This window comes from Ochotona curzoniae, unplaced genomic scaffold (assembly GCF_017591425.1).
Source record: "Ochotona curzoniae isolate NIBS_2020 unplaced genomic scaffold, NIBS_Ocur_1.0 scaffold_4506, whole genome shotgun sequence".
Lineage (NCBI taxonomy): Eukaryota > Metazoa > Chordata > Mammalia > Lagomorpha > Ochotonidae > Ochotona > Ochotona curzoniae.
Window position 1 is genome coordinate 71935734 of NW_024467119.1, and position 27233 is coordinate 71962966.

General features: G+C 39.9%; 1 protein-coding gene across 1 annotated transcript in view; it reads left to right on the plus strand.

The window, feature by feature from the left end:
* The window catches only part of LOC121147410 (hedgehog interacting protein), an 88882-nt gene that overhangs the window by 38348 nt on the left and 23301 nt on the right, over positions 1-27233 (plus strand). Inside the window, exons 5-8 of the mRNA XM_040967259.1 lie at positions 20613-20764; positions 21150-21323; positions 21895-22038; positions 26708-26829. Of these exons, the coding sequence (XP_040823193.1) occupies positions 20613-20764; positions 21150-21323; positions 21895-22038; positions 26708-26829 (592 nt within the window). The remainder of the gene's footprint in view (positions 1-20612; positions 20765-21149; positions 21324-21894; positions 22039-26707; positions 26830-27233) is intronic.

Genomic DNA, 27233 nt, shown 5'->3' on the forward strand with positions numbered 1-27233 from the left:
TGTATTCAATAATTCTGGATGATAAATGACTTTTGGAGAATTTCCTACAGTCATCAGCATGGCCAGGTGTCATGCATTGTTCGCAAAATCCAACCCCCCTGATGTTGGACCTCTGGCTATAATGCTACTCTGTTATTCATGATGCAGCATTGTGTTTGTGACTTGGCAACCTTATGCTCTGTACAAGATAGCCCAAGAGTGCTTTTTATGTGTTGCACCCTTTCCTGTAGCACTAAACACCCACCCTGACATTGTCTCTCCACCTGGCGCAGCCTTTCCTGGGAGAGAGGGAGCATCTACCTCTCAGTTTCCTATGTGATAGGCAGACCCTGGTCCTGCATCTAGAATTTTCTTCTTCTGCCTAAGCTCAGTAGTTGATGTATATGAAGTGTATGAGAGTAAGGACGTCCATTTTATTCCTCACTTAAATGGGGACAGCTCTGGAAGGGAACAGAGAATCTTGGAATGGTGGGACCAGAAATGCACCCAGAAGTATGTCCACACTAACTAAAACATATGGCCGCTCTTATTATTACAGACTTTTGAAGTTATGTAATTTCCTTAAGTGAAATACGTTTTATTATTGAATAACTCTCCATCATAAAATAGACATTGAAATGACCTTGAAGATGGCAATAAAATGCTCAAAATCAGAAGTTTTAACACATGAGGAATTTTGGTTGCCTTAGATTTGATATCTTATGCTGATAGAGGCCGTTTGATGGCCAGGCCTCTCTTGCTTGCTATCCTACTTAGTACCATCTCTTGCCATCCATCAAGAAAAGCAGGTGATTCTCACCATCAACAACCACCAAGAAAAGAGAATGAAAAAATATGAGAAAAAAGAGGGCTGATCTAGAGTTGTGTCAGGATTTAGGAAGCAGTGTCTTGAATGATGCCAGTTTGTTTTTATTTTTCTTCCTTTTAATTCCTGGGTTTTTTTTTAAAGCATAATGGAGCATGCATTGATCTTACAGTAAGCTTTACTTATACAGTAAAACTTGAGCACATTTTAAATTATGCAGTTCACTATATTAAGCCAGGACTTTCCAGTCCACCCAGAGTTTCCAGTAAAGTTCTGTTTGACCTTTGTATAAAGACCACCTTTACTAGGTGACTTATTTTTGCTGCCCTCTTGGGTGGTCGAATGAGGCAGATTTCCCTGTTGAACACATACAACCTTCTTTTTTGCCAACTGAACATTACACTGGGATGTGGCTTGGAGGAACAGTTTCTCAATTCTATAAACAACTGCTTTCTTGGAACAGCTTGTTGCTGAAGCATAAAGAGAGGTTACTCTTGGTTTAGCCTTGGGTAGCATGTGAGCTGGTTAAGGAAGTAAGCGTGGCTGACCCACCAAATTACAGTGGCCATAATATAATTAAATTCAGTGTCCTCCCTGGAGGCTTTAAAAAGCATTATTATGACACCGAGCTTAAGGAAGAAAAATTTTTGAAGAGCCAGGAAATTAGTGAGAAGTAGTCTCGGGGGGAAAAAGTTGAAAAGTTGATTTTTTTTGTTTTGTTTTGTTTTTAGACTCAGTTAAAATGTGTAGACTGTTCAATCATAAAAGCTGGTGAAAATGCAGTCGGGCTGTATTCAATTCTCAATAGTATTAAATCTCTCTTCTCAAAAAGAGTAGGATGTCTCTGAGTTCAAGCAGGATGCTATCAGAATGAGGCTGGAGAAAAAAATACAGAACTGAAAATATGTTTAAATTGAGAAGACACTTGCTCTTTTCTAGTCCAAACTAAACTGTACTTTCAAAACTTTCTATTAGCAATTTAGACTATTAGATTATAGACTTACTGCAGAGTTGTAAGAAGCTGTTGCAGGCATAAATGACTCTGAATAGGAAGATGTGGCAAGAGGAATGAGAATGTAGGGCCATTTACTGACTCATTTGTAAGTCCACAGCATGTACAGAAAAACAGATTATCTGTACTTTTATAGGGGGTCCTAGGCTGGGCCCAAGAGCCAAAGGGACATAAAAGATTTTGAAAACATATATAGACACAAAAACACATAAAAGAAAAGTGCTTAGCTTGTATTTCTTTCTAAACCATTGCTGTGCAAGACATTGCTCTTTATCCTTTGGATTCCATGATAGACTGGCTTAAAATAAATGATCAAGTGTTTGGGGTAAGGTATAATGTATCACAGCTCTGTCACTCCATAACTGTTAGATTCATCCAGTCTGTTTCCCCTTGGCTACACCATCTTACTGTAGCAGGTTTGCCTGTGTATGTTTACCTGACCAGGCATCAGCCATCTGTGCTGTAACTCCTGCATTGTTCTAACGGGCAGCCCTATAATGACCATGGTTTTGTAGAGGGAAAGTGCTTGTTTTGGGGTGAAGGAGGAAAAGGACTACCACTCCGTGGAAGATGTGACCTTTCAGCTGGTGCTGCTCAAACAAATCCAATGGCTGAGTATCTGGCCAATCTTTCTTTGCTATATGCCTTTGGTTTGGAGTATACATTAGCATTAACTCCAGGCTAGTAAGAAGTGTAATGTTGCATCTCTGTATTTCTGCAGACCTCAGAGATTCTATGTCGGTCTACTACCAATTGGAAACAAGATCATGTTATTAGGTGTGCTCATAGTTCAGCAAGCTTTCCATAGGAAAGGGAAAACCAGAACCTCTCAATTCTTTGCTTCTGTGTGGAATTGGCCTGAGTGAAACTGGTGCTTTGGAGTACCAATTCCTTGCAAATCAATCACATCACTCCCCACCACAGTTTTAAGTGATCCAGTCTACTGAGTGTCTTGGATGCTTCAAATGCCTAATAACTTTTGGGAGTCCCTTGGTTACTCACCCACGGGTCATCTCAGCATTATCCAAGTTCAATGTATATGCTCCACTCTGATTTTTAGCCTGATAAAAAGTGAATTGACACTTTTGAAGTTCCAGTACATTTCAGAGGCTTTACGATATTTATGCCATTTAATCCTGGCAATGACCCTTTAATATGGATATGATTACCCCAATTGCACAGATAAGGAAGTGTTCAGAAAAGTTAAGTAATCTTCCCAGTGATGTATGGGTATATCTAGGAACTGGTAGAACCAGACAGGATTCAAATGTCTGTCTGACTCCAATAACTGTGCAAACTCTATCCAAATTCTCTAAAACCCAGCTTGTGAAGAAATTTTGCTCCAGAATCTGTACAGATTTATAACTCTGCTGTCTTCTTGTGCATCACAGAATAAATGAAGGCCAAGTTAGAGGAACCTCATGTTCCTGCTCCAGTCAGCGCGTGTTCCCAAATGTGGTCAAACTTGGAACAGCCCATTTAAGCAGAGAGAGAAGCTCTGCTTGGTCTGGCCTTGAGTAGCGATCTGAATTGTAAAGGAAGTTAAATGTGGTTTGTGCGAGAGCTCCCGCTTGCTGTTGGTTGACAGAGCGTCCTTCTGTAGAATTAATTGGAGATTCTTAGTTCCCAGGCAGCCAACAGGTGAAAATGCATAATTCATGCAAGTCTTGGGGAAAAGGCTCACCTGTGCCAAGATATGATTTTTCTCTATCCTGAATGAATGGGAAATTTGATTGTCTTTGCCAGAATAAACTGGGAATCTAAATACCAGAACTTTTGCAGAAGGATCATGGCTTCTAATGTATTTAGAGAAACCTGGGCTCCTTTGTTTCTTTTCCTAGTCCATTTCATGCTCCAAAAGACACATGTTGTGGGAAGTATGTTAAATGTCAAAAAAAATCTCTGTAAATTGGTAGACATTAATTAAATCTGCCAGAGAAAACAATTGCAGAATAGTGTAAATGTGGAAATAGATGAGCAAAGAACTTACATGTAAAAGAGAGAGATTTGAGAATTCCTTCCCGTATGTGCAAAACTTCTATACTCTCACCTGTCTTCTGTCCTCGCTAGTTTTTAGTTACTTGTCAAATGAGTCTGAAAAGCCATAGATATTGTGTAGGTTTCCCAGAATTTGGGTGGCAAAATGAAAGAATATTTTCAAAAACACCTGCAGTCATTTATAATCTTGCCACAATTCATAGTGGTTAAACGATGTGTGCACACCTGTGGTATACAAAGACAGTTTCACTTCAGAGAGATTTTGTTACTGTATTTTATTTCACATGTAAGGTGTTCTTTGTAACAAACAGGAAACTTCCCTAACTATAATCCAAAATTTGAGCAATGGAAAGGCACAGGGATGATGTCGTGCATTATAAATATTTTTTGTACTTGCTAGTTTATTTCTAAGGAAATTATGAGCATGACATCATAATGATGACTGACTTTAACTAGTGTTTTTGCACTGAAGCTCTAGACAAGTAGTTATGAAGAAAAACAAATTGTGTAGTGTTAGCTGTTAATACCATTCTTGCTGTTTTCTAGTAACACTAATCCCAGGAAATGATTCCAAAATGGTTTTACTTCCACCAGTTTTCTTTCACACATTTGTCATTAAAAAAAAAAAAAAGAGCATGGTGGTAAACCACAAAATTTCTTTAACTTCATAAGGAGAAGTAATTATCTTTGATTCTTGTTTAAACTACTGCTTGGATTCATCTACAATGTGAAAAGCAATTTTAGACTAATACTTTGTAAAACATTATCCGTAACCACCAGATTATATATTTTAGCAATGTCCTGCTTTGTTCTATTAATGCCAAGTGGAAAGTTGTTAACATTTCTATTTTTACTAAGGTTTTACTTTAGTGATTTTTCTAGATAAACTCTTAGACTTTTTGGTAAAATTCAGTGTCACGAAAGAGCATGATCCCCAAACATAACCTATGAAATGGAGCTATAGTTCCTAGAGGCTTCAATTCATGCACAAAGTGAATACTTGAATGCCTAGAAGTGTCAATCATTGAACTAAGTGCTGGATTATAGTCAAAGAATAATATAACTTGATTTTCATTCAAGATTACTCCTTTATGGACTGGGGAAGACTGGTAGATACAGTCAACTCAAAATGATATGGGCCAAGTGTGGTGTTCTAGCAATACATGGAAAATGCAAGGAAGAAAAGGGGAAAAGCATTCTGAACTCTGATGCTGCGCAGAACAGCAGTTAGGTCTTGAAAAATCAGTTAAGTTCTTCTGAGAAACTAGATGGCACTGATTTTCCAAGCTAGAAACTAGCCAAAGCAAAAACATCTAGAAATAAAAGTTGTGGGCGCATAAATGCTGATTGTTCCTGCAAAGGAAAGAACTTGAAATAGATTGGCAGATGGCGGGGCTGAGAAGCATGGCTAGGGCCATCTCATAGAGGATCTTGTAACACCCATCAAATTATTTGGGCCTATTTTCTAGGTAATGAGAATCAAAAGTTCTGTTTTGTTGTTTTAAGGAAATAAAGTAAAATGATGATATACATTATTTTACAAGTTTGTGTGAAGGATACATCAGAGTCTTCCCATTGGAGTTTATCATTAGAAACAAAAATTCTCACATTTGAGGAAGAAAAATGAGCCGCTCTTGTCTGTGAGTGCCCCTCGCTTTCACTTAGACTTAGATCAAGAGTTGTGTGATTCAAAGTCAGCCAGCTCCATAGCAATGGGTGTCATTTCCACTTCAGTATTAATCAGGGCAGTTCTTTCTTTAAAAAAAAAAAATGTACTTCCTTTATTTGAAAAGTAGTTACAAAGAGAGAGGGAGAGAGAAATATAAGTCTTCTGTCTTCACTTCCCAAATAGTCACAACAGCCAGGGATGGGCCAGGCCAAAACTAGGAGGCAGGAGCTTCTTCTGGGTCTCCCATGTGGGTGCAGAGGTCCAAGTACTTGGGATATCCTCCACTGCAGGCACATTGGCAGAGAAGACTAGGAGGAAGCTCCTGGCTGCTGGCTTCCAATAGGCTCAGCTCCAGCCATTGCAGCCATTTGGAGAGTGAACCAGCAGAAGGAAGATCTTTCTATCTCTTCTCTCTGTAAATCTGCCTTTCCAATAAAAACAAATACATCTTATTTTACAAAGGCAATCTATGTTATATCTAAAAAATTTATACAAGAGCAGAAGAAAGCAGTTTAAAGATGTTGTTAATACTTCTACCCATAATTAGGTTAATGAACTACTGCTTCTGCAAGTTAGCTCCTTTAATCACTTGATGATCTTTGAAATACTGTACCTCTGTAGTTTTTGCTAATAGATTTATGTTTATACTTTCTTTTTTTAATATCCACACATAGTGATAACAAATTGTACTTACATAATTAAAGTTACTATGAATTTAGATTTCATAGAGAAAATGTGAAATATCTCTTAAAATTACTTTCATTACTTGATAATGAAATGATAATGATAATTCCAGTCATCCAGTGAAACAAGCAGCTTTATTGAAATTTCCGTATGTGAGAAAACACAGAGCGATTGACAAAACCCTGTCCAGGGCCCTCAATCTGAAGTCACACCTGGCATCAGGCGAGGAGAAGGACTGCTTCATCAAGTGCTGCCTTCCGCACAGTTGAGGAGCAGTCTCATCCTGTCCCCTGTCCTGGACCAGTCCCTAGTCCTGTCTCAAGGAAGAGAAGAGATGAGTAGGGAGTAGCTCACATGTGCTGGCTAAGTGCTAGCAAGCTTAAATCTGTGTTTTAATTTAAAAAAAAAGTTTTATTTATTGTTTGAAGGGAGAGTGACAGATAAAGAGAGGGAGAGAAGGAGAGAGATATAATCTTTCACCTACTGGTTCACACTCCAATAGATGGCCTACAGCCAGGGCTGGGTCAGGCTGAAGCCAGGATCCTGGAATTCCCCTGGGGCTGCCATGTAGCAGGTACCCAAGTACAGGCTAGCCTCTGCTGCCTTCCAACATGTATTGTCATGAAACTGGATCAGAAATAGACATTTTGTATTTTCTACTTGATTTTTTAAGGTTTACTTACTGTACTTGAAAGTCTGAGTTACAAACACACATACAGATCTATCCACTGGTACTTGTTCACTCCCTAAATGGCTACAATGAACAAGAGCTGAGCTTATCCAAAGCTGGGAGTTAGGAGCTTTTTCTGGGCCTCCCGTGTGGGTGCAGGACCTTGAGCCATTCTCCATGGCTTTCCCAGGCCATAAGCAGGAAGCTGGATCAGAACTGGAGCAGCCAGGACTCAAATCATCCCATATGGGATGCTGGTGCTGCAGGTGGAGGGCTAGCTTGTAATACCACTGTGCTGCTCCTGTATTTTCCACTTTAAAAAGCACTTTGTGAAGTAAAAGTTACAAAGCCTTTGCAATGGGGTGGGGGTGGGGGGCAGAGCTCTGGAGCATTACATTATGATCCCAGCTCAAACAGTGACCCTGACCCTCCCCAACCCCCACCAATAAAACATAAAGACTAAAACCCAGCTCCCCTGTTATACAACCAACATTCTTTCCACTAAATGCACCCGTACCCTCAAATGCTTCACATTCTGCACACAGAGCAACAGCAGATATTCGTTCCTTTCCTTTACATTTCCATTTCTCTGAAGAATTACAGTCATGTCTATAGACGGTCTCTGGGATATGCTGTTCTTTCTTTTCTTGTTGGCTGCTTCTCATCCTTCAAGTTTCAGGTGAATGTTCATCTTCAGAGAGGCCTTTCCTTACTCTCGTGTGAGTTACATTCTCCCTGATGTTCTTATGCGTGACTCCTGTGTGTCCAGTGCAGTGTCTTCTGCAAGAATGGGATGATTTGTATAGCCATTCTTACTTAAAATCTCTTTCTTCAACTAGATTCCAATAGTCTGGGCCACAGCACATGCTAATGATGACTAATTTGTGGTCATCAGTGGTGTGTCAGGGACCATTCTCCAAGAACCTGCATGGTAGGAAAGGCTTCTTTTTGAAGATGATAAATGGGGGCACTGAGACGCCAAGCAACTTGTCCAAAGACTGTCAGCTATCAAGTAGAGAAGCACCATTTTAAACCTAGGTAGTCTAAACACTGGACCCCGTACTCTTCTAGACTGTGCCCTGAGCGAATAGAAACTGGATTCCCAGTGACATGGGAGCAGCTGGTTTACCATGTCTGTGCCCTGGCAGAATGAACAGCTATGCCGATCCGAAGCCAGGAGCCTCTTCCGGGTCTCCCACGAGGGTGTAGGGTCCCAAAGCTTTGGGCTGTCCTCGACTGCTTTCCCGGGCCACAAGCAGGGAGCTGGATGGGAAGCAGGGCTGCCGGGATTAGAACCAGCGCCCATATGGGATCCCGGGTGTGTAAGACGAGGACCTTAACCACTGAGAAACCGCGCCAGGCCCAACCTGCATTAGCTTTAAATAGTCTCCTGCAATTTTGAATTTTCAAAGTTCCCCCACATTCTGTTTTTGGTGCAAAATTGTATTATCAAAGTAAATTTTCTCTTATATTAGAAAATCCAGGGCACAGAGATTCTTTCCATGAAAACTGTACAGATGTGAAACTTCATGGTAAATGTAAACACTGGGCACTGTTCCCCTTAAAACAAGTCTTCATGTTGCCTTAAGCACCTGTGTACTCAGCAGGTCATGTGCACTCCAGTCGCTTCTTTTTCCCACTTGAGAACTACAAACCCTGCCTGTCATCTTTCTTCTGATTTTATAATCACTTTCCTATCTTTTGTATAGACTCAATCCAGATTTTTCAGATATTTACCATCTCCGCCCACAGAAAAGCATCATATTTTCTTGGTCATCAAAAACATGGAGCCGCAAGTTTTAAAATTTTAAATTTAATATTACAAATTATTATTACTATTAATTTATTTGAAATATATATTAATTGCTTTTAATCAGAGTTAGTATAAACATGTAAAATAGCAAATATCTTCCCAGCTTGGTTATCTGCAGCATAGCAAATATTTGTTTTCTAAATGTTTAGTTGTAACTCTGGATATCTTAGAATGAGTGATTTTTCTACCTAGGACACAGGATGTTCAGATCAATCATCCTTCAGTTGGTCACTGGAGGGGCTGGCCTTGTGGTGAATGTGATGCTGGAATCCAATGTGGATGCCCATCTAAGTCTCAGCTGCTCTGCTTCTCACCTGTCTCCCTGCTGATGCACCTGGGAGGGTAGCAGCCAGTGGCCAGCTACACAGGAAACCTGGGGGTCTCCTGGCTTCTGGCTTAGGCCTGACTCAATCCTGATTGTTCTGGCCAGTTAGGAAATGCACCAGCACACGGAGAGTCTAGATCGCTCGCTCTCTCTGTGTAACTGTGCCTTTCAAATAAGTAAATTAAATAAGAAGCTTATTAAAAAATCTTTATTTGATCATTTTATAAAATAAAATTGAATGAAAAAAGATTAAAAGAATTTGATTTTGCTTTTTGGTAAATTGCAAGGTTAATTGAAGATATAAATCATAAAAATGCAAACTCTGCTCAGAAAATAATAGTACCATAGTTTTTGTATGAACTTGAAGTTCCAGCAATCTATTGCGTAACATTTCAAGAGAAGTCACATGGCGGAAGCCTCATATTTCCTTAAATTTATTAGTGCTCCTTGGTGGTCTAAACTGTTGGGGTTTTTTTTTCAAGGTTTCTCTTCAAAGCAATAATCTTACTTAATTGCTTAATGTTTGCTCTCATGTAAGTCATTTTGACTTCTTATTTGAGTAACAATAGGAAATGTATAATGGTCAAGGGTGGTGGAACATGACTAGGAAAGTATGCCCGTGTTATATTTCTGTGTAATGATGTGAAGATAATGCTTTTAGCTTCATGACCACCATATTAACCACACATCATAAAAAACAAACTTTATAAAAGAGGTCCAATTCTTTTAGAACAAATGTGTACCCCTTGTTATGGTTAAGCATGTATCTTTAATATTTCTATTTCTTTTTCTTTCTTTCTTTTTTTTTGAGAAGGCTGTGATTCTTCCACTTTGTAACAGGAGGAAAAAGGTTTTTTGAACCACAAAGGAATAAATTACATACAAATATGAAAGAGGCATATGCTGGGCCTGGTGCCATGATTCAATTAGCTAATCCTCTGCCTGCAAGTGCTGGCATCCCATATGGGCACTGGTTGGTGTTCCAGTGGTTCTGCTTCTCATCCAGTTCCCTGTTTATGGGAAAGTAGCAGAGACTTGGGACTCTGCACTCACATGGGAGACTTAGAAGAAACTCCTGGCTCCTGGCTTCAGATGGGATCAGCTCCAAACATTGTGCCACATAGAGAGCAACCAGTGGATAGAAGAACTTTCTCTGTTTCTCTTCTTTATGTAAATCAGTCTTCCCGATAAAAAGAAGTAAGTCTTTTTCTAAAAATGAAATATACTCTATAATTCTCAATTTCAACAGACATGTTCAAAGATTTTAACTTTAAAATAGAAAATTAAATATATATGTTCATTTCGTTTTATTATTCTTAAAAATAAAAATGTGATATTCCTAAAAATTCTGTAAAATTAACCCTTACTAAAATTAATAGGTAGTCTTTGTTGTATTATTGTTATGAACAAAATATGAAAAACCTTGTTCATTAAAGACAAAGTCAAAATAAGAAAGTATTTCCCAATTACAAGACACAGGACACTTAATGCATTTTCTGAATTATTTCCTTGTATCAAAGGAATTATTTGCTTTTCTAAAAAGACATGCTCAGTATTTGTTGGTTTAATAATTTCTGAACTATTTATAGATCTTTTTAAAAAAATTTCTTGAGAGAACAGAGAGGGAAAATTTGAGCCTCTTCCATGGTCAAGAAGTTAGATTTCTTGTTTCTGTAGCACATCTGATCTTTGAGGATATGGGTATGGATGTGTAAATAGACAGTTGTTTTTGAAACACACAGAGCAAAAAACAGAGAAAGACTGTATGCACTGGTTTATTTTCTGAATGCCCACAACAGCCAGGAAAGCTGGTGTCTGGTCACTCAGTTGACATCTCCCATGTGAATGCACAGTCCAACCACCCGGCCATCCCCTGCTGCCGCCTAAGATGTGTTAGCAGGAAGCAGGAGTCAGGAGTGGAGCTGAAACGTCAACCCAGATAATCCGATTTGATAAATGGGCATGCTGATCCTTAGGTTAACCGCCTGGCCAGGCACCTGCCCTTATTCCTGAAGTTTTCACGATGCTCATCTATCCATGTACTTCTCATATGACCTCATATTCTTTCTTAATTTGTAGCTGGATATCTAAATTCAATATTGTTTTGCTTATATATTTCATATCAATGTAGTCCATGTCAATCTATTTTTCTGAAGAAGTTTTCACAGCTATTTACTGGCACTACAAAAAGGCATGTTTTTCAATCATAAGTTTAGGAATTTTTATAGAGGCCTTATTTTCACTGGGGCGGATGTATCATTGTGATTTGCTAAAGGAATTACTCAGTAATGTACAAATATTGAGGTTGACTTGTTTTTCCCCATTCCTTATCTTTATTTATGAAAAATTTAAAACTTTTTTTACTTTATTTTAGTGTGTTTAAATACTCTATGTAATTTTCTAAATGAAAATACAGATTACTCTTTTTCATCCATGTCATAGCATGTGTGTTTCAGCTCTAGAATATTAATTCAGATTACTTCTGCAATCAATAATAAACTACAGTATTACATACCACCTAAATTTCCTGAAAAAATATACATAGGTACTTATCAAAAGTATGTGATATGCCTGGTTCTAAATATAATAAATGTTTCTTTCTGTGCCTGCAGTTTTCTGTACATATTTATATAATGTACATATTGTGTATATGTGTTATAAAATACAAATGTATAAGTACTTTTTTTGCTTTCCTCATCTGATGAAAATGTAGAGCTTTGCATTCTCAATTTGACAATCACATTTCCTTCTTTAAGTTTTATTATTTCATTGGATACTCAAATGGGAAGATAGCTCTCACCTCTTGTCCACTATCATGGTTATATCTTCCATTCCAACAGCATTTTGGAAGTGATCAAGTGACTGTCATTCTATCACCATCTTTATCTGAGCAACCTTAACAGAATCAAGGAGCTCTCCGTTGCAAATACTCTCCAGGAGGGTTTCTGTCTCTAGAGAGCGCCTGCTGCAAGTCTCTTTTCCACATCACATTGTCCATCTGAGAGTCCATGGCCAGGGTACTTAACACCACACAGGTTTTTATACATCAGGGCTTAGTTTTTTTCTTGGCCAGTCCGTTAGGTGGGAGTGATGTGAAGGGTGGTGGGGGAAAGTGTGCGATGACGCAACAGTGTTCTTCCTCGGCAGAATCACTAGAAATAAACTGGTGAGGGATGTTCATTTATTAGGGAAAATTACAGAATTACAGAGGGAATAAAGGGCAGGCAGAAGGGCAGTGGTAACAGTACTCCACTCAACAATCATTGTGACTGGCTAGAAGGCATGTCTATCTCTCTGGACTATCCAATCACAGATCACATTCTGCACCAGGGGTGGAAGCTGTGCCTCAGGCTATGGGCAGGAGGGTGGAGAAGCATCTGTGCAGGAAAGCTAGCACCTGTGCTATGCCTGGGGTATTCATATATCCTTGGCTAATGAACAGAACGAGGGTCACATTTTGTTTTTCAGAATTGCGTATCAAAGAATTCCTAACACAGCTCCTCCAAGGATAGAGAAGAGACTTGGGTGCAACCCACCACTCTCCCTGCATACCCAGTGAACAGGTCAGGTTGAGGTTCAGTGAGGCAAGAGCATTGTCAGGGAATTCCCCCTGGGATACAGTGTGCCTGTTCCTTTGGCCTCCCACATGGGCTAAGCAGGCAGAGATCCAGGGGTGATCTCCCACCGTTTGCCAATATAGCATTGCATTAAAACTTAAATTCACATTTGTATTAAAATAACTGTGTTAGAGGCTTTAGGCTATCCCACATAAGTTAAAATAATTGAGACACTTAAGTTAAAACTACATAGATTAATCAAGATAATTAAGACATCACCCTCATTTTGTTTCCTTCCTGTAGAACTTCAAAAATCTAAATGAGACGTTCAGAACCGTCTGGGTTCACAAACACTTCTTCATGCTCACAAGTTCATTTCCCTATTTAAGGAGTGACTTGGTGGGGCATTATAACACTGTAGTTTACATAGTTGGTCCTCCAGTCACAGATAAAACCTTTTTGCTACCTTTAATTGTGTATTTTGAGATGAGTTATTCAATATTTCTCTGCCTCCATTTACTTGTCCAGAAAGCAAGGATAACGATAAAGTGTGATCCTGCTTCATAAAATTCCTAGAAAATAAAATAAAGAGGTAAGTTTATTTTAGTGCAAAAAAAAAAATGAAAACCATGCATTTCTTTAAAAAGTTTGTGGAAAGTACATGTTATAAAAACAATATTCATGGATTTTTAAATTTTTTGCAAGACAGTAGCCTGAGTTTTTAATTCCATTTTCTAGAACTTTTGGGGATACTCCTATAGCATATGCTCTAGAGTTGTTTCAAACACTTGCTTGTCACTTAGAACAGTCTTGGGCACATAGTGAGGGATTACTACAACACCTTGCTTGACCAGGCTCCCGCTCTGTCTGAGGACCATGGAGGCACTTGGCATTTACTGCCAAACTGTTCTGGTTCCTAATGTACTTATCCCACATGCTACAATGGCCTTTGTCAATGTCTTACCCTGTTATATAGTTCAGTCTAGAAAGATATACTCTTCTGCATGTAAGATCCAGCAAATGTTAAAACTGTAGGTTCTAATAGAAGAGTTCAGTGGTATTACAAAGGTTTTTTTTTTCTAATGGTCTTTTCTACTCATTGTTTATTCCCATGAATATTTTTACGGTTTTTGTTAAACCTCTGTTAATTTGTTTTCATTGAGTCTAATACTCAGAATAAGACCTTTGCTTTCTCTAAATGTCGCCAAGATTTTTATAAATTTTGCTTCTTCAAAAAAAGTGTTTAGTGCTAGGATTTGGGTTTTTAAGAACAGTTTATGCTTTTTGTAAGCTTGTTATATTGTTACTGTATTATTTCAAACAGATTTTATTGAAGCATTTTGTCATTTAGAGATGTTTTGGAAAACTAGACTTTGGAGTAGCACAGATATTATTAACATTTGACATATACTGAACCAGATAGTAGTTAGCATTCAAGCCATTCCCTGATATTTCAATAAGTTTTGCACCAAAATAAACTTTTAACTCTGGTTTTCCACAAGCTTTTTGAAATCCCCTATGTATTGGATTCTTCAGGCAAATATATTAACGACTCTCTATCAGCTGACCACAGGCCAAGTAAAGGTACAAGTTACTCCAATGTCTCACATGCCTATGGTACCAAGTGTCTGAGTTCAAGGTGGTCAGTAGCCTACAGAGAAAATCAGAACTTAAACCGTAAGTGTAATATATAATTTCATTTGCCAAATACAAATTTAATGTAAAATAAAATATACATATAGGTAAATAAAATTTGTATCTAATAGCATTTACGTCTGAGCTAAAGGTAGGCAGGAGATGTCAACAGAACCTTAGTGACGGCAGTCAAAAAAGGCCATGGAGCTGCTCTGAGCGGGTTATACATTCATAGTGTGACCTGTGAATTCTGTTTGTGGTTCAAGAGGGTGGGGAAAGGAATTGTTGAAGAAAACTATTGTGACCCTTCCTCTGCTCGCATGGACCATTTGCTACGCACCAGGGATTATGTACCCTATGGAAAAACTCCTAAAAGCTATGATTTGTTGATAGCATCTAGCAGCTTTCCATCCATATAAGAAACAGGACAGATTTATCAGGCAACAGTGGCAATGAACTTGGTTCCCACCAGCATTTGGAAATTAGATATGCCTTGTTGGAGAACTGCAACAGTGGGTAAATATAATTAAGCAGAGCAAGAGATAAATTTGCTTTGGTATCCAGCCAGTTTGAATAAATTGAGGACACACCCAAAAGAACAACTAAATCTGGAAATATAGAAAAAAATTTAAAGCAGAGGGAAGAGGAGCAGGTGTTTGGCACAACAGTTGACTGGCTGCACAGGACACCCATATCTTATGTTGGAATGACTGCACTCTAAATCCTGTTTCTACTGATGCCAGCTTCCTGCTCATGTTCATCCTGGGAGGAAACAGGTTTCACTGGTTGATTTCTTGTCACCTGCTTTCACTCACAGAACAATATAATTGGATGTCTGGCTCCCAGGTTTGGCCTGGGCCTGACACAGATGTTAGAGGCACTTGAGGAGCAAGTCAGCAGGTGGGAGATATGTTTCTTTCTATATGTCTCTGCCTCTGTGTGTGTGTATGTGTGTGTATGTATGTATACCTCTCAAACAAATAATTAGCTTTAAAGGGTAGAAATTAGTGAAAGGTCCTCAGTATATTGTGACAGGTTTCATACAAGAACAGTAACCATAAGAAAAACTAAAAGCGTGAATAACCAAATGACACAATACATTTTGTATCTTTCTCAATCTAAAGTTTGGGGGGAATATGCTAAATTCTAGAAAGGCCATTAGATTATTTCAAGTATTCTTTGACTTTCAACTTTTACTTCTTTGGTCTACTGACAATGGTCTACCTCTCCTGTGAAAGGCAAATGGACTGAGCAGCCTCTCCTGTTCATGGTAGGGTGTTTTTTGACACCAAATTGAGGTTTTATTTGCTTGTTTATTTTGTTATTTTGTATTGACTAGGTGTCCTGCAGTCACCTCAGTTTTGATAAAATTAAGGTTAAAACTTACGAGCTCAGTCCCACAAAACTGTGATTTCCAGGGCCTCTTTATGAACCAAAAGGGATACTCCTTCCCCTTAGAAGATTTTAAGAGTTCTAGGAATTCTGCCAGGAACTGGAGACAAAGACCAAATACATGTTTTGTTACATCAGTACCAAACCATGCAGCCCTTCCTATAAGCTAACTCGGAATACTCAGGAGAGTGACTCCTGAGACTAAAGCAGTCTTTTGCAACTATTTAAAAGCAATGACTTTTATCTTTTTCCAGGAGCTGTGAAGATATCAGTAGTTTACAATGTTCTGGGAATTATGAACACAGCAAAATAATAGCCATTTTAATGAGCTTAGAATACAAAGAGAGTATCCTTCAGGTAGTAGAAATGCTTTCTCAACATTTAGTTTCATCTTCTCTGCACTTTGGATTCCTGTATAATCAATATGAAAGTTTTGCTCTTGAACTGAATTCACATATACAGATGTTGTCTGCCTACATTTGAGCAAATGCAGTCTCCCCGCCTCCCCTTCCTCTGGCACCCTCCTCCTCCTTGATTCCTAGAGACACTTTCACCTGCCTCTCAACAATGTTGGTTCTCTCCTGCTGTCAGCTGAGACAGAGAGCTTGGAGTAACAGAGGTTCTTTAGATATCTGTATCTTCTTGCGAATTTATAAATGAACTTCACTAACCTCTTTCAGGTGCTCGCGTGAGGGCATGGCCAAGAAGTCATGAATAATTATGATCCTTTTTATGAACCGAGTAACATTATCTTTGTGGTAGGCAGAAAAAGAGTGCCCCCCCCCAACCCTGGAAGAATTGTCAGAATTTCTGGAACTTGAAAATATTGCAGCGATCTTCTGAGTGGACCCAATGTAATTGCACATTCTGGAAAGGGGAAGAGGGAGGCAGAGGATGTCAGAGTGACCCGATATGAGGACAGAACCAACCACAGCTGGCTTTGAAGATGGAATAAAGAAGGCACACACTGGGGGATGTGTGTGGCTTCTATCTACTGGGAAAGCAAAAAGAAACGAATTACCCTCTGGAGCCTCTAGGAAAGAGCTTGGCTCTACAGCACATTGTTAGCTGGCAAAGGCCATGCTGGGCTCTATTCTACAGGCCACGATTAAAAGCAAAAGTATTGTTTCAAAGCATAAAGTTTGTGGTAAATTCTTCAGATAGATATTTGATAATACCCAACATAGAGGAATATTCTTAGTTAATTGATTCGAGCTGTAATCATCTCTATCCCAAACTATAAGAATGGATCAGTGTTGATCTTACATTGACATTTCCAGTACTCTTGGCATTGAGGTTTTGCCTTTGGCTGTGGACCCAGTAAAATTGCTCCTAAAAGCTGCACACTACTAAAGTGGTAGACAGTCAGCTGCTTATTAAAATGGCCCAGTGAGGATTTTATGCTTTATCTTGAAACATTGGCCCATCCCCGAGGTTCCATAATGTGTAAGGACATTGTTTTCAAAGCATTGTTTGAGTCTGAGCAGTTGTTTGAGCTTGAGTTGGGACTGTCCAGATGTTAATGTCTTGTTGAGCAAGTTGAGCAGTGGGGGTCTCATGGGAACCTGTGATGCTTGGTTGAGGCTCCAGGCAGAAGAAGTACCCAGACACAAAAAGCGTCAGATATCTTTGCTAAATTACTTCTTGCCCATTTGGCTTCAGTTTGACTCTAGCAATTCTGTGCGTTCCCAAAAACACAACATGCACAGCAAGTGTTCAGAATGAATAATGAAATACAATGTGTAATGTGAATCCTTGGAAACAGCCCTGGTTATCACATAGGAAAGGATAAACATTTCAGATGTTGGGTAACAGTTCTCTAAAGCATACTGTTAGGGGTCAAGTTCTTTTAGAAAGGCGTGGCTTTCTGGACCATGAATCTTCCATTTGCCCTTCTATTAAATTCTCCATCATAAGCCAGTTTGGCTCAACTGGTCACTGGAGGCACACTAACCCCAGATGTTCTCTAGATTCGGCTCACTAATTTGACATTTCTGGAAGGAGTGCATGGTTCCACACACTGAGCCATGAAGCCACATGTAATGATGAGAGAGGATGGGAGGCAGAGGGGTCAGTGACATTGGCACTAGAACCCTGCTGATTCTGCTCAGCCTATGAAGCTGTATCATCAGATTTTGAAGCAGAAGGAACAGAAAAAGGAAGCCTATGGAGTTAGGGTGCAGAATGAAATTGTAGACAAAGAGCTGAGATAAGGCTGAGAAGGCTAGCTTACGGGCCAGTCGGCACTCGAAGCACTCTCATTCAGGCTCTCACTCTGGGATAGTGGCCTGGTGTACAATTGAGTAAAAGTGACCTCACAGAGCCTGGGGGCCTTAAATGTCTGGTCGTGTTTCTGGTAGTTTGGCCTGTACCTGACCCTGTTCCAAAGTTAACTCTTCAAACACCCAAGCAGTACATTTTTTTTCATACAGATCTTGAAAACTTCAAAAATAGGTTTGCACTGGATAGTTAAATCATGATTTGGCAGCAACATATTTTAATTAAATAGACAACATAATTCTGCAGGCCAGCTCCAGTGAAATGTGAGTCTATGACTACTTCAATCTCTTGGCACAGCAAGAGTATATCTGTCACTCTTATTCTCTGAACATTGATGTATAAATTTAATAGCTAGTTTTGTGAGACAGTCTAGGCTTCTTGCATAATATATTAAATATTTTGTCAGTTTAATTATGGAAGTATTTCTCAGAGATGACTTGATTAAGCAAGTTTCTGAGCCAACCAGAGAGCATTGCTTTGAATCTGGATGTGTATTAGAAAAAGATTAAAATGAGAGAGATCATGTACTAATTAAAAGTAAACCTTATAATGTAACATTGTCTTTCTTGATTGCTCACCATCATTCACGTATTTCATCCTGTTTCCTTGTTTGAGACTTTAGTAAATATCAACAAAACCCCAAAAGTATTCATATAATATGTGTATCTCTGAAATGAACAATTGTCTTCTATCACTTCTGGATTCGTTTAAATCTCTGTTCCCCTCTGTTCCTTTACAATGCCTTAATTCTACATTTCTCATTCCCAAGCCACAATCAACACAGTTTTAAACCATGTTGCTATCCAATTCAAATTGTATTTCAGATGATCTGATTGAAAACTCCTAAGAATTATGTTCAACAATAGCTTCTTAGGATGGAACACAAACACTTGTGAAGTGGGCATGTAGTACTTAACCTGCACTCACAGCTTTAGAGGGAAATATATTCACGAGAGAAATTAATTGCCAACTAAATCCCACTCCTGGCCTCCTTGTACAATTCATCAAAGAGCTTTCAATGTGCAGTGTTGCTTCCACAATCAAATCTTAGTTACACATGCAAGCTTCCAACATTGTACAAGAGAGCCAAGAGATAGTTACTTAATGAAGATAGAAGAAAAACAGTAACGGCCAGCCAATACTAAAGCAATCATAACAAGATAATCCAAAATACAAAGGCTCATTCATAAATCATAGTCATTGGAGGCTCATCCTTACAACTAAAATTAAAATTAAGCAGATTGTAATGTGCAGAAAGGTTGACTTTTTGACATCGGAGTAATAATTCATGAAATATCTGGGCTATCTGCAACTACTTAATTATTTACACACTCTCGAAGTTTGGATGTTGCCACATTGGATGGTATATGTCTAAAAGCAATTTAGTTTAAGCCAGGAAACAAATCAAACAATGTTTATTAAAAGTGAACTTCTATGCCTAAAACTTGTAAATCTCAAATCCATGTGGAATACGAACTGCAAACAGTTCTCTGCTAGTAACACAAGCTATTTTGTGGAATAAAAACATGATTTCTTCCATTACTAATCATGATTTTGTGCAACATTGTTAAGAAGTGGCAGTGTTAAGCTTGTTTTTTTTTCCATCCTCCTCTAACACGCCAGAAGGACTCCTTTTCTCATAGCTTTTTGCCTTCACAGAGGTGGTGATATTGAACAGAATAAAGAAAATAATGTTACGGGTACTTGTAGCATTCACTGTCTGTGTCATGTTTTTCACCACTGCGGGTAACCTGTCAGACTTCAGAGAAAGTATTCCCTGGCTTGCTACAATGCAAATTTTTCAGTCTCATCTGGATAATTTTACATACTTTGATTTCCTGCTAGAAATTCCAAGCCTACTTGTGGGATAAAACATACTGAGACCATATTAAATTTCAACAGACTGAATTAGCAGAAAATAAAGATAAAATGCCTTTCTATTTAAGAACATGATGATGTTTTAATTGTTATAGCATTTGGCATGTCTAATGTATACAATCCTTGACATTCATATAATAACAAAAGAAAGTTGTTTGGGATTTTTCTCTTATTTCCTAATGTCCGCTTTCCCCTCTAGCGCTTCTCCCACCTCTACTGCAGCCTTGACCTGGAGCTCCCCTCTCGCATCATCGTCCTCTGTAAAGAACAAACCCTATGCAGGGAAGGGGGGCGTGAAAATTCCTCATTTCAATACAGATAGGCCAAGGCTGCCTGTTACCTCGCAATGATGAACAGACCACCATGGTTGTGACAACTGAAGTAGATGCCTCCGGGGTAAAACAAAGGTTTACATATTACACAAGCAATTTAACTGTTTTCTAAACATATTGCCAAGACAGTGGGAGCTGGCAGCCCACACTGTGTTTTAGGTTTCGGAGACTTGGATTAAAAGTGACTGTTGATTATGAACTTTTTTATTTGTCTCTCTTGAACTACAAGCAACCTAGTAACCCAGGAAAGAATTCCTCCCAGCACTTAAACTTGTCTTCCTAGTGTCCCAAGATTATATACACAAATCACTTGACAAAAGTGGTGTAAGACTCTTGCGCATAGATAGCCACACAAGACAATTGTCTTGTTCTAACCCTTACAGAGTTCCACAAAGTGAAATGTTTTATAATCCTTTTTTGTGCAGTAGGCAAGGGAGAAAAGAAAAGGGGTTGAGCAAAGATTATCCAGAAGAAAGACAGAGACTCTTTCGGGGTTCCAGTTGAAACACAATAAAGAACATAATTAACTTCACTATTCTTTGTGTTTTTCATTTGACTGCAGGGAGGAGATGAAAGAGGACTGCTAAGCCTCGCATTCCATCCCAATTACAAGAAAAATGGAAAGCTGTATGTGTCTTATACCACCAACCAAGAACGATGGGCTATTGGGCCTCACGACCACATTCTTAGAGTTGTGGAATACACAGTATCCAGGTATCACCGAGATGCACTGAAGCTTATACCTTCTTTAATCTTATTTTCTCATCATTGCCTCATAAACTTTTTGCTTCAGGGTTACAAATGATTAGCTTCTAAGACATCATTAAGCCATAATCTCCATCTAACTTAAAATCCATGTGTGTCTTTAGCAGAAATTGAGAAAAACGACAGCTCTGGCACTTTCTGTAGTCTTTTAACTTAAAGGTTACTTCCATGACTTAGCAGACCATGTCAATTGTCTGTCATTTTTAGTAGCCCCATCTCTATTGTATGTTTCCTGAATTATCTGCCAGATGTTTGATGTTTGCTTCCCTGTTTGTGTCCTGCATATGATGCTGGAAACCTCATATGTTGATTTTGCTTCCTCCCTGTGATACAGAAAAAATCCCCATCAAGTTGACTTAAGAACAGCCCGAGTATTTCTGGAAGTTGCGGAACTCCACAGAAAGCATCTGGGAGGACAACTGCTCTTTGGCCCTGATGGATTTCTGTACATCATCCTGGGTGATGGAATGATCACATTGGATGACATGGAAGAAATGGATGGACTAAGGTAAAGAGGCTGACAGCAGGCAGGTTTCTCTGCATGGAGAAAAGGGCCAAGTGCCAGGAAAAAGGATCAGAGCCAAACATTTGAGAGCCATCATGGAATGGCATCATCTTGGTTAGATATGTAACTTTGGTTATTTGTGTGCATCCATACAATGAGAAATAATTCACAAATATGCTGGTGTGATGTTTTCTTTTCTCCTGAAATGAGATATGGTTGTATGGTTCTATGCTGTAGGGGCTGCCTCTGCTGTGCCCAGTACTGAGACTACAGGTGCAGGTTAGCCTGTTCATGCTACCTCTCAGCATGTCTGCACGGGAGACATGGCCAAAAAAAAAAAAAAGAGGAATTCAAATGCAAAGAGCAGGGTACTACTTAGACCACAGGCCATCATCTAACTTCATGGAGAATCAGCTATCCCTGGTTTCATTCCACATGATAAACAATTTGGTTTCAATTTTGTGTCAAATAAGGGATGCTTCTTTAATCCAGAGAGAAACCTCTGCACATTTAGCTTAGGTACAGTATACAGCTGGAACATGAAACACTTAACAACTGTCCTCCAATCTCTCAGTGATTTCACAGGCTCGGTGCTGAGGCTGGACGTGGACACAGACATGTGCAACGTGCCTTACGCCATACCAAGGAGTAACCCGCACTTCAACAGTACCAACCAGCCCCCTGAGGTCTTTGCCCATGGGCTGCATGACCCAGGCAGGTAAGAACACCCGTGCATCTTTTCCCCTATACTAAAGCCAGGCTGGGGTTCCAGAACTTGGAAAGGAAAGAGGCTGTCAGGTCACAGTCCACTGAAGGGTTGTCTCCATGTTGTGCCTCTAAGATCATACCAGGTCACTACCCAAATGAGAACGTCTCCTTCTTTTGATGTGTGAAGCAGATTGTGAAAATGTCTTCCAGCAGGTCACATTCCTAGAGAGGAGGTCCCTGAGACCACTGAAATCTTTATTATTAGATACTGGTGGGTGAGGGTCAATGACTGAAACCTCAATCTGAATCATTCTGAGACAATAAACCTTTGCATGTATTCCCTTAAGCCCCTCTCCAATTTAATTTATTCATTGTCTTAGTCATTTTTGCACCACTATATCAAAATATCACAGACCAGAGAATTCATGCACAGTAGAAGTTTACTTAGCACATTATTCTGGAGCCAGGCGTGTCCTAGGGGATGGTGCAGCCTCTGGTTAGGGCCTTGTCTCAGGGCAGAAGGTGAGAAGGCAAGAAAGGGCAAGAGAGGGGAGAGATGAGGGTCCAACCCATCCTTTGATCAGGAACCTAGTCTGGAAGTAGCAACATTAATCCATTCAGGATAGCAGAGTACTCCTGACTTAATCAACTCTTAAACAGTTCTCTTTATATATATATACATATGTATATACATGTATATATATATGACAGGCAGACTTTTACAGAGAGAGAAGGAAAGATAGAGGTGAGTCACCACAATCCCACAGGAGCCTTCTCGCCGTCTTCCTGGGGCTCCTAAACCTCAGTCTAGAAACACAGTCTAGAAACAGTCTAGAAACCTTGCAGCCCCTGCTTTGTGGCAAGATGCCCAGTCAGTCCTAACCTCCACTGGAGGCAGAGGCCGAAGGTGATATCACCACTGGTTCACTCTCCAAACGTCTGTGATGGCCAAAGCAGGGCCAATCTAAAGCCAGGAACGGGAGCCTCCTCCAAGTCTCCTGCATGGGCACAGGGACCTGAGGTCTTAGACCAGCCTGTGCTGCTTTCCCAGGCCGTAAACAAGGAGCTGCACTGAAAATGGGACAGCAGGATATGAGCTGCCACCCTTATGGGATACTGATGCCACAGGGGGGAGGATTAGCCTGTTGCTACACCATGCTGGTCCCAAATGTGCCCCTCTTAACACTATTGTCCTGTATATCAGGCTTCCAGTATGTGAATTTAGGGGGACACATTCAAATCCTAGATGGAGGGGGGTGGGGGTTGCTAATGACTGCCCTGCAAGGATGCTATACTGGTGAAATAAAATTCTGTGCGTGAAGCAGAATAATTAGTGCCTCATATCTCATGGGTTTTAAATAAATTAAAATTGTTATCACAGCTTCATTGAACACAGGATAATGATGCTCAGTTTGATGGCACTGAGCTGAATGTTAACATTATTTGTACTTCAAAAATATTATGCCAAAAGACCGTCTAATGATTGCTTGCTGTATTAAAATGAACCAGGAAGAAAGGAAAACTAAGAAATAAGTAGAGTGAGAAATCTGGGGCACACTTTAAAAATTCTGTGAAGTATATTCTCCAAGCTGCACGATGAAAGCCTCATCCAGTCTGTGGTCGGTTATTCCTACTAAGGAGTATCTGGCCACATTCATTCATTTACTGGCTAAGTTATTATTGCTATTTAATGTTTATTGAGTGTTCACTATGTGTAAGGTGAATATTTCTCAAACTTTTTATTTTTATAATCCCTCATGCCCTTCATCTCCCCTCCATCAAAGCCGAAGTCTACAGTTCATTTCCTTTTTGGCATCTCAGCAGATCTTAAAATCTGCGCGACAGGGAATACTTAAGGTGGGTTCAGGATGTGGAGGAAACTGTCACATTCCATTCCTATAGCTCAGAACTCACAGATATCACCACAGAGCAGCACTTTGAAGTCGAGCAGCCTGAGTCACCACAATCCCACGGGAGCCTTCTCGCCGTCTTCCTGGGGCTCCTAAACCTCAGTCCAGAAACACGGGCCGTGGTGCCTCACAGCTCTGCTTTGTGGCAAGATGCCCAGTCAGTCCTAACCTCCGCTGGAGGCAGAGGGCTGAAGGAAAAATCAGTATTTATATTCTGCCACCTTCCCAGAGTGTTTTAAGGAGAAGATTTAATAAAGCAGAGAGGAAGCTATAGCCTGTGTTGGTTCACTGTTATTAAGCACCTGGCTGCATGGTTCTGAACTAAGTATGTACTTATCCCCTCAAAGCTCCTCAGCAGTGCTCTGAGGGGTAGCTTGCACTAGTTCCCTGGTATCTTTTGTTGATAGACGATTTTTTAGATCAGCTATAGGTTCGCTACAAAATTTGGCAGAATGGGGGCTGCCATTGTGGCATAGTGCGTTAAGCTGCTGCCAGAATCCCATAGGAGGGCTCTACTTCTGATCCAGCTAGCTCCCTGCTGTTGTGCCTGGAAAGCAGCAGTTCTGCTGCTTCTGTCCCTGACAACCCAGGGATGGAATTTCTAAGTCCTGCCTTCAGCCTGGCTCAGCTCTAGCCCCAGTTGTTGTGACCATATGGGGAATGAACTAGTGATGGAAGATTCTCTCTCTTTCTCTCCTTCTCTAACCCTGCCTTTCAAATATTGTTTTGATTCAACAGATGGTACAGACCTTCATGACATAGTCCCTCTACTCACACATGCAAAGCCTCTCCCACAGCGTTGCCCCTGTGGAATAGCACACTTGTTATAACCCAACACTGACACATCACAACCCCTTGGAGTCCACAGCTTACATAACCATTATTGTTGGTGTTGTACCTTCCATGGATTCAGACAAGTGGCTAGTGACATCTTCCTGCCATCACAGTGTCTCATGCAGAGAAGGGCCAGATAGCTCCTGGTGGACCAGGGCTCATAGCCCCAGCCAGCCCACCCCTGAGAGCCCTAGAGTTGTTTTTTAATGGAAACAAGTCAAACTTTTCTTTGTCATAGTAGTCTCCATATTCAAAAGGAAAGTAAGATTGTTCTCCCACCTTCTGTAGATTCAGTCCCACCTTAAGTGGCTGTTGAGTGTGTCCCATTCCTGCCAGGCATTGCCAAATGTGAATCACTGAAAGAGCACTGTGGAGGGAGTGTTGCTACAGAACCAGGAACCCATCTTTGACAGGTCAGGCTAATTGTTTTCCTATGACAAATAAAATCATCTGGAACTAACAATGTCTTGTTTTGTTTTCAGAGTTGCTACATGATTCTTGGGGCTCTTGAGATTCAGCACCTACTCTCTTATTTCTTAATGTACTTAATTTCTTTATTTAATTGATTTCTTTAATAGCCCCAATGGCTTTATTTTGTTTTCAAGTAATTAAATTTTTTTTTTCAGCCTTAAACAGTGATTTGCTATGCAATGAATCTGCCCCCCGAGGAAGTTTGGCAAAGTCAAAAAATATTTTTGGTTTTTCCAACGGAGCAGAGTGGGGATGGGGAAGTAATGTTACTATCACCTCTTGGGTAGGGACCAGCTCAGCTACTAATATCTTAAATTCCCATGGTCGTCCCCTCCAAAAGAGTTATCTAGCTTAAGACATCAACATGTCCAAGGCTGAGAAACCTAAAGATAATGTAAGCATGCTTTCTACCTTTTCTTAAAAATTAACCTATATGAGAGCAGGGGTTTGGCCTAGCAATTAAGCTACTGTATCAGACTCTCAGAGCCCATGTTGCAGTATGTGGATTTAGAACTGTTTCAGGCTCCTGCCTAAAACTTCTTGTCGATGTAGACCCTGATAGGCAATGGTGACTGCCCAAAATGTTGGACTCCTACAATCCTTGTGGGAGCCCTGGATTGAAGCTTCAGCTCTCAGTGCTCAAGCAGTGTGGTCATCTGAGCAGTATATCAGCAGATGGAACTCTGTCAATCTCTCTCAAATGAATAATTTTTATAAATTTACTGGTTCAGCTCAATCAATTCCCTATTCCAAACCTCAATGCCTAGTTCCTCACTGCCTTAAATATTCAACAAATACTGAATGATTATTATTATTATGGGGTTTTTTCCTACATTATAAGAATGCAGAGATATACTTGGAAATGGGCCCTGCCCTCATGGACCTTACAGTCAGCAGTATTAAGTCACAGAGAAAGTCTAGTTTCCAGGTTAGAGGTGGAAAATATTTAGACAGAGCCAGTCTAAAGGGCCCCAAAGGTTAAGGGGATCAGCTTTGCCGCTACCCCCTGTGGAAGCACATGTTTTTCTTTGTTGGAGCAATTTAGGCTTTAGAAAGTAGCAACTGATGTAAGAAACACAAAACCAATACTACAACGAGTCTAACACATGCAGATGCTGCTCAACAGAAACACTGATTCTACTTATAATACTTAACCAATGTGCCATATAGGTGGTAATTCCTTGACAACACACCAGTAAATATCTTAGGACAGAGTGCCTATTCATACCAGGGGGAGACACTAAGAGAAACTAAGAAACACACTCCAGAGAGCATTAAGCTTCAGCAGAGTCAACAAATACATCAGGATGTTTCCTTCAGTGGTTTCTGGAAAATCCAAACTAAATTGCCCAGAGGATCCCTGCCAGCCCACAGAGGGTAGCTTCCTCTGTCGGGAATCTCCAGCCTTAGACTGGAAGATACCTCTGTGGAAACTAATGGGTGTCCTCCCCCTCTCCTGTGCAGATGTGCCGTGGATCGACATCACACTGACATCAACATCAACTTAACCATCCTCTGTACAGACTCCAACGGCAAAAACAGATCTTCAGCCAGAATCCTACAGATAATCAAGGGGAAAGATTATGGTAAGCTTCATTTGCCGATTTTGCTGTACCTTTGGGTTTTGTTTTAGTTTGTAATTGAAGAGAATATGATTTCTTCCAAAAGGAATATTTTGGAAGCAAGAAAACACTGGCCCAGGTGGTGATGGAGTAAATGGCTCATTCTTTCAGGATCCAGTGACCCCTACAAGCCCTAAGGGTCCCATTGGGTTAATTACCTCCCTCAGACTCAGTGATTCTTGGTAGGTCAGAATCAGGAGGAATAGCTTCTGTTTTGTTTTGTTTTGTTCTGTTCTGTTTTTTAACATAATAAGGGGTAACTTGTCCTAACACCTTATATAAAGAGGAAAAACGAGTGGTAAAGGTAAGAAATTTCTCAATACCAGTCTCAGCAATTAGGAAAATTACAAGTGCTTTAAATAAGAATG